Source organism: Dryobates pubescens, chromosome Z, assembly GCF_014839835.1.
Source record: "Dryobates pubescens isolate bDryPub1 chromosome Z, bDryPub1.pri, whole genome shotgun sequence".
NCBI lineage: Eukaryota > Metazoa > Chordata > Aves > Piciformes > Picidae > Dryobates > Dryobates pubescens.
In genome coordinates this window covers 53,082,504-53,096,453 of record NC_071657.1, presented here as the reverse complement: position 1 = coordinate 53,096,453, position 13,950 = coordinate 53,082,504, and the positions used below count along the sequence as shown (strand labels likewise).

Below are 13,950 nucleotides of genomic sequence, written 5' to 3'. Positions count from 1 at the left end.
TGTTGGCCACACTATTCCTAATGCAGGCCATTAATCAATGAATGGTCATAGTGTTTATGCATTTGTTGCAGTGTTTATCCTTCACACCTTACTATCTTCAGTTTCTAGATGGAAATATTCTATTTCTCATTTTGTAACTTGTGGGCTTGGCCTTCACAGAGTGTGCAGAAAAGCTTCTCTGCAATTGGCTCCTGAAGTGAATTAGTTTCAACTTCTGGTCAATAACTTTAAAACAACTATCCAAACATTAAAGTTAACCCCGGAGAGTAGCTAAAGCTCTACATAGCCTTTTGCTCATTTCACCCTGAAATGGGATGGGGAAAGAATCAGATGCATAGAAGTAAGGAAAAAATGGGCTTAGATAAGGACAGCTTAAAAGGTAAATTGAAGGCTGAATGGCCAAGCAAACGATGAATAAAGAATTCATTCACTTCTTCTCATTAGCAAGCAGACATTTAGTCCTTTCCAGGAAAGCAGGGCATTGTGACTAATGACTACTTGGAAAGACAAATGTCATCATTCTGAACATCCTCCATTCCGCCTACTTTCCTCCTGCTTTTATTGCTGAGCATGACACCATTTTGTATGGGACTTCCCTTTGGTCATTTGTTCCAGCTGTTTTCTCTCCCAGCTTCTTGGTATCCCCAGCCTGTTCATTGGTGGGAGAGGTTGAGAAACATAAATGGCCTTGACACCACATAAGAATTGCTCAGACATAACTATAACATTGGTTTGTTATCAACATTGCTGGGATCACAAATCTCAAAACATAGCACCATAAAAGCTACTACAAAAGAAAAACTCCATTGTAGCCAAAAGCAGTACGCTAAAAAGAAACATTTGTTATTAATAATGATTAAATCCAAACTACTACCAACTAAGCTCAAAACTCCCCAGGTGCCATGTGGAAAATTATGTTATTTCCCCCTACCATACCTACATCAGCACTAAATGGGAGTCCACATTTTTCCTCTTTTGTATCCAAGGAAGTGCTCAACTTCATCATGCTGAAAGGCTGCTCTATTACCTACTCATTATGTAAGAGCTATTCTGCAGTCACATTCTACACTGGTTAAGAATGATTTTGTAGCCAAATATATTGCTCCTGCTAGGTTTAGTACATAGGTTTGGGTATTAACCATGTCATTGCAGTTTTCTGCACAGTGCTGTAAACTGGGTATCAATTCTCTGAAACTGTCAGAGACTAAGCTCTAATGGAAACAGTCAAAGACCAGGTGTAAGCATTTGATGAAAAGGGAATAGCATACTTTAGTAGAGGAAATGGAATAAAAGGAATTTAAACAGAAGGTGTCAATATATGAAATGCTAGCAAAATGCTGCTTGGAACTGTGAACTGTTCAGAGGATGTTGTATCAACTTGATAAACATTTTAGGTGTGTGATATAGAAGCACATGGTTTTACTGTTGGCAAAAGATGACTTTGTCAGATCTGTGTTCAATGGGTTCCTGGGTACTCAACATTAGACACTGATTTTACAGGTTTTGGTGTGCTTAATTTGAATTACCACAGTGTTTGAATAAGACGCATTGTAGTAATAGTGCTAGCTGATTTGTTTGGTTTCACAGTCCATGATGACACCTGTTTGCCTCATTAACTTGTAAATGCTACATGCACCGTCTATCTTATTTATTTCTTTTCAGTCTGGGTGAAAATTTGCTGTTTGCAAAGTTCATACCATGGTAAACACTGGGCTCATTCAAACCCTTTAGATTCCACCAGAGGTCAAGACCAAATTGGATTTTTGAAGACCAGAAGTATTGCAATTGTCATATATCTGCAATAATGAAAATCTTACTCTGCTCCCTTATCTATGAGAGAAGGAAAGGCATTTCCAGGCAGTTTGACATTAAAGATTTACATTCCAGAGCCAATAAGACTTCTGAAAGTATAATGGACTGCTTTATATCATCAAAGAAAGGTTGTTTTCTTGTTCCTGCACAATAATAAAGATTTCTGCTGGCAGAAGCAAGTTGAACATATTTTGGGTTCTAAAGCATCCTATTTGTAGTGTAGATGGAAAATGATCTCTGTTCATTACAATGTCTGATTTGCAGGTTATGATTCTGCTTTCCTTTGAAAACTGGGTGGCAGACGTTTCCTCCCATCTTGACTCATTGTGTTAGAGATAGAAATATATTCTGCATCACCCTGTGGTATCCTTCATAAGTAAGACTGGAGGAAAAAACAGCTTTTTGAAAACACATAGGTACACAAATTCTTCAGGTTTTGTATTAAATAACTTTTCAAATAGTTGCAGTCAAGAGCACAGCATTAATATTCCTTCCTTAAAAATAAAACCAAAATAAAATGGAATAAAAATATAAAATGGAATTAAACAAACAAACAAGCAAACAAACCAGAATAAAATGAAAAATAAAAAGAGTAAACCAAAATCAATCGTTAACATTTGCCACAGGTCTTAAAATAAAAAAAATTGCTACATGTACGTAGCCTCATAACCTGTCAGTGTTTTGCTTTCCCTTGCAAAGTGACAGATGAAAATAGTACGAGCACTTCACAGTTCTAAAACCACTGTAAAGATATTATTTACAGTACAAGTAATATTGACACCATTTGGTATGTTCTGTGGACATTTTTGCAAATTTGGTCCAGTGCTATTGTTGAAGTTTGATTGTCTGAAGATGTCCACAGCCAAGACACCTTCTTTTTTTCATGTTATGCTTTATGCAAGGGGAAGCAGTTTTCACTAATAGGCTGGCCTATATGTCAGTGAATTTGCTGGTTATTTTCCTGAAAACAGCAAAGTATGTGAAAAGTAATTAAAGACCATTCTTCTTCTAAAGCTGTTTAAGCATGAGGAAAACAAAAACAAAACCAAAAAGATCATGCTCACATCTCGTCTAAAGCAGAAAGGACTCAGCAATTTCTATGAACATCTTTCAGTCCATTTCTTGTCCAGTGATATCTGTAATAATCTTTAATCTGTTGGGTATTGGCCTGTTCCAGACACTCTGGTTTAGCAAACAATTTATTTCTGTATTTTACTTATCAGTGCTTCAATAATTTGTTTATACCTTCACCAGCAGCTTACTTTCATCCTAAGCTTATATAGTTTAGCTGGGAGAAATGGGCAGAGAAAGAACTACAAGCCACACATGGAAATCGTCTCTTGCTCTGGAATCACAAGTGGTTGTTTCATTTTGAGAGATACCAGTGTGAAAAAACTCCAAAGATTCTGGAAATAAATTCTGTTTGTATAAAATCAAAATATGCAAATGTTACTGCATTCAAATGTCTATAGCCGTTGTTTTTCTTCAAGAGGGCTTAATGTTTCATCTCATTCTTAACTTTAATGATATCAAAGTACATAAGTTGTTTTTTTGTCTTCTGTGTGGAAAAAATAATGAAATAGATGCAGTCTTGTCAAAACTCACAAACTTAAAATATATTAACCCATACATAGCCAAATATTTTTGTTAGTATTCATTTTCACACTTTATTTTGGCCCATGCTAGATGCACAGAACAAGGAAAATCAGAGAAGTCAATGCTGACATTGAAAGGGCATTATCTAAAGCCACTCAGGTAGGTTGAGAAACCCTTACATAACACAACTTTAAACCACCTTGCACAGACTACACAAAACAAGGTCAAGCCAAAGGCAGTCTGCAAAGCAGTAATTGTAAAATCCACATAAGTAAGTGGAAGAAAACGTTAATAAGTCTCTGTAAGAATACCAAGGCTTCACATTTACTCTATTATCACCACCTTAATGTGGAAATTAGACTAAGAACAATACAAGTTCTTAAATATCATTCTAATATTAATGTCTTTGCACATCCTTTCAGCACAGAGAATTCTTTATTAACATGTACTTAATACTGATTGCTAAAGATTGCATTTCCTTACTAACAAAGCAATCTTGGAGACAGAACCTGCCCTCTTTCACAGCAAGTAAATAGAGTAAGTCTATTTTATGTTTTCCTAGACTTGATTGCAATGCCATGCCCCTTGTAGCTTACTTCAATACATTTGGTATGTTGATCCAAAATCTTTTCAAAGTGTATGAAAACACTTGTACAGTATTTGGTTAGCAGCTTCACAAATCCAAGTTTGCACCTGCTGCACATGCAGCACACAGCAGAAATGAGTCAAAAATCTGTCATGACTGCTTGCCACTATTTCAGTAACTGAATTCTCACCAGTGACTTTGGATTTACTCCAGAATTTGTCACGTCTGCAGGACTCAAAACCTAACAATTCACCCCAAATATGTGGATGTTTTGGCCTCTTTGGGTTTTACCCACAAATGGACAGAAGTCTGTTTTTTAGATGTAATGATGAATTTCTTAAGCAAAAAGGGGAACTCCAGAGGCATGTAAAGTGCAATAATTCCAGTTAAATTAATGAAGCAATGGAATTTATGCCAAAGAGTTTGCCTATGCTGGCTCAAAATTTGCTGGTAAAGACAACATATATTTGCCAACCTAAGAATGCACTTTCCAATGTCCAGCTGCTAGATGAATGACTCCTTTGTAGTTAAACTCCTTTATCACAAAGAGGGACCAAAGAAGTCTTGATTTCAAAAGTACTGCTTAAGAAAGAAGACCAGGGCTGCATAACACTGACATTTTATTAGAATTCATTTGTAACAAATGGAACTTGTGTCAGCAAAGAACTGATTTTCATACAGACTTTCTTTCGCCACCAATGTAACGAAATAAGAAAATAAAAAGCACGCCTTTCATTCTGTAAAACATTTACGCGCACTACTAATTAGAGGTAATTGTATCTTTTTTAACAAGCCATTTTACAAGGTAATTTTTAAACTTTTCAGTCTATGCATCCAAAAACAAGAGCAAAGAACACATTTTTTTAATTATTATCTTTGTAAAGACACTCCAAGCTTGAATGGCAAAGCCACTTAATGGATGGTTATGATGAGACCTGCTGCCTTCTGATATCTATGGAGTATCAGGGCATCAAGAAAAAAAACCAAACAAACAGACAAACAAACAAACAAAACCAAACAAAATAATATATAAAAACAAAACAAAACAACTCAGGAGAGAATAAAAGCAGAAAAAGCAGTTGCATTTTCTTTTAGCCATTGCAAACACTTTTTTTTTTCCTTTTTACATGTTCTGTGTCATTTAAATATGCACAAGTGGATTTTATAAGCAGTTTCTCACAGATGGGTTGAAGTTATAACGTTATTGGGTGTAGAATCAATAGGGCAGTGCATAGTACAAAGGTATATATAGAAAGTGCAAATCTCCCTAGAGGGCCACTCCTTCCCCCAACCATCCTCTCCACTATCTAACCATTCAAAGAATTTTTTTTAAAAAGAGCTAAATTAAACTTCTGTATAAATAATTTTTATATATTTCATGGTGTTTTTCCCCCACTGCAACTAATTACAAAATCAGACATAACCACAGATATAAATGTAAATAATAGCACCGTACTGGTTGTGCTGATGAAACCAATTTTAAGCTTGGAAATGCATGATGTATGTAGACAAAGATGCTCACAACATTAAATTGCCTGCATAATGAATATATATAAGAATACAGAAAGTGGAATGCACATCAATGATGATAACAGTTGTCTTAAGAAACATAAAAACTAGAAGGAATATTTAGCTGTACAACAGTTTTCCTCCCAAATTTGCTCTACCTTTTTTTTGTTTGTTTATTCATTCCCTCATTTTCTTTGGAGCTCTGATCCTTTTACAGATCCAGTGTGCAATTTTCTTATTCCCTATTCTGAGCTGAAGAACACTACTACACCACATAACCTGTTAATAATTTTTAAAAAATACAAATCAAGAAGAAAGATGAAAAAGAAACAGTGCACATTGAGTCTTCTGTGATTCAGATGTTAAGCTATAGAATCTCATTCTGAGGTAGCCTTCTATTATACTTCTATTTCACACATATATATATATATATATACACACACACATATATCTGTATATATATACACATATATATGTGTATTTATATACATATATATTTTTGTTTTGATTTTTTTTCTTTACAAAAATGCTCAAATACAATGCTTGCTAGAGTTTGGTCTTTCATATTTTCCTTTTTGTTAGAAGTGAGAATAGCGAAAGAAAAAAAACAACTTTGAGGCCATATTGACAAGCCACACCAATGCTCCTATGTGAAACCCCAAAGAAACAATTTTTTTGATACTCATGCAGTGACAATGGCATAAGTCTCAAAAACTACTTTGTGCTGTTTACAGAATTTTCTTTGCTCCCTGGAAGATAAGCTAGTGTCATTCTCAAATATTTCAGGGCTTTCCTGTTAATCTTATATGAATCCTTCTCCATTGGGAGCAATGGTTTGACTTTGGCAATCTGTTGATGGAAGTGAGTCATCAGGATGTGTCCCAAAAGAAAAAATAAATAAATGTATAAGCACTGCAAATGTTAATTACTCCTAGTGTACTACTACATCTCTGGCATGATAACACTATAACCAGTGACACAGTGGGATTGAAAAGCCAACGAGACATAGATTTTTCATTTGTGGACTGGTCTGTTATTGGAAATAGAAAGATAAAGGGCCTTGACTAGCTAAGTGTTTTGGGTGATCATTTATTACTATTCATATTTGATTAGAAACTGGAAATGCATATTTTTCAAAATTGTCTGATACATTTAGTAAAATGTTTGAAAAGAATAACAGAGATATGAACTGAACTAAACACAAATGAAGGCTAACTGAAAGAAATGCTATTCAAAATAGGCATCAAATATAAGGCACTCTAAATGTAAAATCAAAATAAAACACAGCATCCCCAAACAATGCTGTATGCCACAGAACGTTTGATTTCACAGAGCAATGTGTGTTTGGCTTTGCCCTGTTACATACAATAAATGTAAATTATATAGCGCACACTATAGACAGTATACTGTTGAATACAATTTTAAAACATCTTAATACCTAGTATATTACAACATTCTCCCATCCTAAAGGGATATGCACTGACCTTTCCCACATGCACACCTCTTACATTTAATAATATGATTTCTTATTGCACTATAGTGTTACAAATATTGAACTTCACTGGAAGCCTAAATCACATACTCTGTGTGCGTGTGTGCATGTGTGTTCGTGTGTGTGTGTGTGTGTGTGTGTGTGTATGTGCAAGTGCCAGTGTGGACAGAAATACTATTAGGGATAGAGATGATCAAATATCAATGATGTGCATTCGTCACTTCCCTTTGAAACAGAAGTTTATGGACCATAGAAATGCAAAGATCAAATAGGAATTTAATACAATTGTAGTATGCTGAAAAATTTTCCCAATGCTTTCATAAATCTAGGTATGGAGGAATTTGCATGATAGTGTGTATGCGTGTGAGTATCTACCTATCCGTATCTCTGTAACTGTACAGGAATTAGACAAGTGTAGACAGTAATACATACATATATATAGAGAGAGAGAAAGAGAGAGGGTGTGGGTGTGCACGTTTATATGTGTGTATGTGTGTGTGTGTGTGTGTTAGCAGCATCTTTATACTTTGCGCCTCCCTGTTGATTCCAAAAGAAACCTAAAAGCCCCACTTTAACTTAATTGATTACAGAGAGTATTTTCTTAAAAGAAAAATAAACCAAACAAAACTGTAAAAGCAATGTCTAACAAGATTGTAGTACTGTAGGTAAAGATAGGACTGCACAAAAATGTGCACATTTTCAAATTATTTAACATTTCTACAGCACAATATTACAGATAAAAGCTTAAAAAAATCTACAGTTTTTAAAGAAAAAGATTAACAGTTATGCAATCTTTTCTTTAATTCACTTCATTGATAAACTCTTGTTAAAAAAAGGAAAAAGTTTACACAGTTAAAAATGAAGCACAGGTCAGCAGTATCTTTACAATACTAAAAAACTAAATCAAGGACTTTCTTTTTAAACATTCCCACATTTCCCTAAAGTGTTATGATGAGCAGTATGAGAGGAAGGGGTGATGCTGAAGTAAAGAGTCCGCTTTGTTTGCGAAGCCAGGACCCAACCTTTTAACAAACATCCTGCACTGAACTGCAGTTCTCTCAAAATTCCTGTTTGCAATCCTGAAAGAGATGATCACTCTTTCCGGTTAATTTCCTCTTCCCGTTAACTTCATCCAATGTCGAACCCTTGAGGTATCTGTAAATGAGATTCTTCAGACGCCTCAGTGGTCAAGATTCTTGTATTATGGTTAGGTTATTAAACTGTGAATTCTTGGTCCACATGGAACAGTTGGGATTTTTGATGTTTTTGTTTCATGTATCCCCATTGTGTCTGTTCTTTTTTTTTTTTTTTTTTTTAAATATTTTATATATCCCCAATAATTGCTCCTTAGCTAAGAGTTAAGAAGTACTTCTAAAGCACATCATATGGCTCAGAAGCGGCTCTCTGGATCTTAAAGGGCCTGCAATAAAAATCCATGATGGGTTTTTATGTTGCATAGTGATCAAAGCTGCCCAGATATTCCAGTGCGGCTCGATAGCAGAACTGATACTGATCCTGGAGGAAAAAGATAGAAAACAGAAGTATCAAAAAGCCAGCTTGTTGTTCGGTTTCTATTTTCCTTGTACTGAATAATTTGTGACTACATACAAACCAACCACAGCAGCATCTGCATGTCAGCAATATTCTCTTCCTGACATCAACAGAAAGGAAGTTTGAGTTAACAACAGACAAAGCTACATACTTGTGTTCCCCAGAATGCAGCTGCTTTTTGTGCAAAGACTGTATACCCACCTATTGACCAATTGCTATTCTGGCATAATATAATGTCAGCATAAAGCTTTCTTCTTATGGGAGCATGATGAGATGCCTTTTCCCTCATGTTTTTGAAAATAAGTAGCTAAATATTCAATTAACGCTATAGCAAATTCAATACACTAAGTGACAAAGTCATCAGAGTCTTAATATGGAATGCTGTATGGAAGAACACCAGGTTAAAAAATCATGTTAAGGAAGCAAAGGGAATCCCAACCTTTCAGTAACACAGGCTTTGATGAAGATGTGAAGCCTGCAGCAAGAAAAGGGCCTGAAAGAAATACCTAGCTAAAGCACCATATTAATATGAAACAGATTGCATTATCAATCTACACCTGTAGCAGAAAAAAGTTCAATGTGGTAGATTTGGTTGTGTACTTCATATAACTCTTAACCTCACACAGCAGCCTCACTGTACCTTTATGTAATACTGCATATTTTTACTAAAATGGCCTGTGTACTCACTTGCACCTGTCACTCAGGGTTTAAATGGTAAAACAGGAAAAGAAAAAGAAGAAAAGAAACTGCTTCCAAAAGCCATAAAAAATATCAAGGTCTGTAAATATCAAGGTCTGTTTATCTGACAGTGCTATGTAGTATATACTTGCTAAGATCAAAATTAAAATTCTTTTGGAAATTAGGAAACTCAATAGGTATTTCCTTCAATGTAGTCATGTGAACACTCAAAAGTCTTTCCTGCTTCCTGTTGGAACAATGGAAGAATGCATTAGACATACACATAAATTTTAAGTCTAAGTGTGCTCCACATGGAGTTTGAGTGCTGTGTTGAATAAAGACTGAATTTCCTGGCAATTTATACTACTGAATGAGAGAACTGTTTTCCACAGAATCCTTAAAGAAATTAATACACAACACCTCTGTCAGGAGTAAGGGTGAAGGATAGTACATAGAAATAAGTCAAGAGTGTAAGAAGGGAGAATGTGTTACATAGCTGAACTCTGTATTTGTCAAAGGCTCCATGAAGCATGGTTTTTCTGTATACCATATTTATTTCTTGGAATCAAAGCAAGAGAAAGAAGTATTTTTTCATTTTGTTTATCCAGAAAAATGATGGAAAAGATATGTAATTAACTCTTCAGTTTGGTCACAGTTGATTTACTTGACTGACAAGATCAAAAATAAGTATCTTTATTTTTCATATAATTTTTCATGAACTTGTCTTCTTAAAAATAAAGGCTACACAGCTTTTACTGAACAACTTAAATTTCCTTGTGGAAAACTGCAGACTCTGGGAAACCATTTAAAATGTAACAAACTGTAATTTAAAGGTCAGTGTCCATCAGTTTATACTACATATATGTATGACCTAAAATATTTCCTTGCTTTTGCTGTTTTGATTGGTTCTTCTAACCTATTGTTTCTGACTTAATTCAAGTCTCCTGTTCAGAAATTTAGGCAGAAATTAAGCAACACTGATGATGTCTAAGTATTCTTTATGACAGGACACTATTCCAAGAATCCATGCCCAGGAAATCAATTGATATATTGCTCATCCCTTTCATTATTTCCCTATGTCACGCTGAGGCCTTGAGTGGCTGAGTTTAGTTGTAAGCCGTCCCTGTCTCTGGCAGGGAGGTTCGAGATGACGACCGCTAAGGTGCCTTCCAACTTAAGCCATTCTATGATGATTTGATGATAGCACAGAAATTGTTTACTCTCCAATTTTCCTGAACACTGAATTTATCATTATGATTTTCAGAATGAACAGCCACATGCTTGGTGACATAAAGTCGAGAAAACCATAAAAATAATAAAGTGCCAGTCTGAAGCCATGACCAACATTTTGCTCCCAGGGGAAAAAAAATAAAAATAAAATCAGTGGATCTCTCTTTGCAAAAATAACTTGCCCCCTTCTTTATTACCCATACATTTCTGTTAGGGAAAAAAGGTTAAAAAAAGGCAGTTCTTGGAAAATGTTTTTTTCATGAAAAACCATAATTTAAGTTCCAGTACTAAAATTATTTTTTTCTTCCTCAGCCTGCAGTATCTTCTGCTGTAACAGTAGTACTTTTATGGCAGTTTTTACAGTGTAGTCATATAGCCATTATATGACTTAAGATATAAATGTAAGCACATTATTTATACAGTCTCTATCTGTGCACTTCTTTTGGCTGTGAAAATACGCCTTCTTTACCATCACCATTTCATATGGATACTGTTTTGCTCACCTCTGTCTGTACCATGGCTGGCCGCTGCGTCCTTAACATTTTGACAGTCTGGAAGATATCTACAACACCTTCATATCTCATTCTTTCTAACACAATACTCAGGGTTATGAAAACTCCAGTTCTTCCAACACCCGCACTATTGCAATAAAATAATAATAAATAAAAAAAAAATTAAAAAAGGGAAAGAAAACCAGGAATGTTAATTGACAGTTAATGCTGAAAGAATTGACTGCTAGATATTTGTGGTTACAACACACCATATGTGTACGGATTTCTACACAGGGAAATGCTTGCTAAGCAAAATTCCACAACAGGCTACCCACTGCATTTGAAAGAATAATTACATTCAAGAAAAATTCAAATATTGCTAAGCACTTTCTGACCCTCCAGTCTTTGTAAAGTGATTTGGTTTGTTCATCCAGATATACAATAATCAAGTGCGTAGTGAAGAAAAATGAGAAAGTTTGTTGCTAATGACTATGTTGGAACTGACAAGAGAAAAATATGCCAAAAATGTATTTTACCACTTGCTTCACTTTAGCTCATTCACATATATGGCCCGCTTACCCAACCTTCAGTATGTTAGTCAGTGGATTTTCAATTAATATTGAAATTGTTCATAAGTGTTACAGTTTAAAAAATGGATACACAAAAACCTTTAGACACAGCTGTTATTCAAGTCCAGCCATCTGGATCTTTAGCTTTCTAATACTGATATGTACACAGCATCTCTCTTCACATTATTTTGAAATGTTTTCTTTGAGTACAAGACTTTTTTGCTCTCTGTTCTGTCTTGGGCTCCTCTTACTAACTAAAACACCCACAAAGTGAAAGAAATTCCTGCAATCAATAGAGCCAGCAGGTATTAGTTATGAAAATTAAATAATCACTTATTCATGTAGATGACTCCAGGATAAAGAGAGAGGTAAATACACATGGGAAAAAACCAACTATTTTCCAAATTTGAACTTGTAAGGGTGGAAATCAAGTACCCTATCATCTCACTGTTGATACCAGTAACTTCACAAGGTTTTCTCCAGTCAGATAGAATTGGGAAGCTGGACATTTATGAGACCAATTCACCAGACAGGACAGAAGAACATAAGCAGGGCAAAACTGAAGGAGTCTGAATGTTGATAAGGAATATAACAAATGCAGTGAACTGAAAAGACTAGCGTGGAAATTAGGTGTCCAAATTGTAGGATGATGTTTTAGTATTTGTTCCAGATTAGTGCACTCCTTTCTATTAAATATATGTGATTTGATCTAGTTGTTTTGCATAACCTGTGTGTCCTCTCATTCTATCACTAGTTACATGGGAAATAAGATCAACACTGACCTCACTACAACATCCCTTTGGGTAGTGATAAGGTCTTGAATGTGTTCTGGGAAAAGGTCATCTTCCTTACTCTCCAGCTAAAAGCTGGAATTAAGAGGACTATAAATAAATTGGTCAAGTTTTGAATAATTGCCAGAAGAAGGTAGAATTTTTTGAATTATAACACATCAATGTATTTTAAAAATGTCAGAGGAAAGCATTTTAGAAGTGCATGAGGCAGAGGTTTACTCTGTAATAGAGAAAACAAACTTGTGAAAAATATGTGAAGTGGGAAGGAAACCACAAGGAAGCTGCACTAGAGGGGTTTGCAATTCAAAGAATTGTTCCATACAAGAGAAATCCTTACAAATTCAGAATGGTAAAAACTAGAGGCATTACTATGGTAATTCCACAAGGACCAGGAAAGTGCAGGTACACATGATCCTATGCTTCCTGAAAGAAACAAACTTACTGATTTGCTAGGGATGTTACCTATTCATGTCTAATGATGATTAACACTATAAATTCTCTAAATCTTAGTTACAGTGACGAATTATATTGGATTTGAGTTTGTTTCTACCAAAGTCAATAGTAGAAATCTCCATAATCTCCAAAATCACACCCATTTGGAAGGGATGCATAACCCATCGCAAGAATAAACTACTGTTACCAGTACTTCAACTGCAGTCTCAAGTGGACAAGTTTGCATGGCATAAAGAACTTAGAAGAATACCATCACTTTGCTTTCTTATTTCTATCTGGATAAAGGCATAAATATTGCTAATTACTCCTCTGCTCTCAAAACTCATTAAAGCCAGGAAGAATAAACCCTGCTCTTATCATGGTCATCATTTTTCTTTCTCAAATGAATTCTAAACACTACTCTGCAATGCTATAAAAAAATTTAGGCACACACCAAAAAGTATGATTGAAGTACTCTAATAAATTTGTTTTGTTAGCCTTTCAGATGAGGTGATAAAGTGCTCTGTTAAAACACACTTGTGTTTTAACCATTTCTGTTTGTTTTTCTTTCTTTTTTTTCCCCAAGGCTTTGGAAAGGCAAGAATCTCTTTCCCTTTGCACATGAATATGCTTTAGTAAACTTGTTCATTTTGTCTGAGTGCTAGTACTAGAACATGGAATCTGTATCAGTATTTTGCATCTCTTATATAAATGACATTTCATCTACCAAAAAATAATTTAATATTGCAAAAAATTAGTATCTAAAATCCTAATGAAATCAATAGAAAGCAATTTATTAAATACAAGATAAAAGATAATGATATTATTTTTGACCATCTGCTATAGACTCTAGAATACTATAGAGAAAATGAATTAAAATTACAGTAATATTTAAAAAGCCCACCCTGGATTATTCTGATATGCAGTTGAAAGCTCTGTAAGCTTTTTTTAATCTATATATCAATTGTAAAGGAATTGAGGGAAGCCATCATATAAAAAAAAAAATGGGCATTACATTCTGATGTTAGAACTCACCAATCTGAGCTTCAATGATATTTTGACAGGTTAAATTTATAAACACTGCTATTCAGCCTGCAAAGAGCAGAACAGCTACAGCGATCTCTGCAGAGTGCTTGTGCTCAGGAGTACCTCCAATAAGGCACACTCCAGCACATCGGGCAGCTTTATCTGCAACTGCAGACACCTGTGTGCA

General features: G+C 35.0%; 1 protein-coding gene across 1 annotated transcript in view; it reads right to left on the bottom strand.

Moving 5' to 3' along the window:
- Positions 1-3,463: 3,463 nt before the first annotated feature.
- The window catches only part of PTPRD (protein tyrosine phosphatase receptor type D), a 455,736-nt gene continuing 445,249 nt past the window's right edge, over positions 3,464-13,950 (bottom strand). Inside the window, exons 37-38 of the mRNA XM_054178769.1 lie at positions 10,958-11,093; positions 3,464-8,510 (exon numbers count right to left, since the gene is read on the bottom strand). Coding sequence (XP_054034744.1) covers positions 8,442-8,510; positions 10,958-11,093 — 205 coding nt within the window. The 3' untranslated portion in view covers positions 3,464-8,441. The remainder of the gene's footprint in view (positions 8,511-10,957; positions 11,094-13,950) is intronic.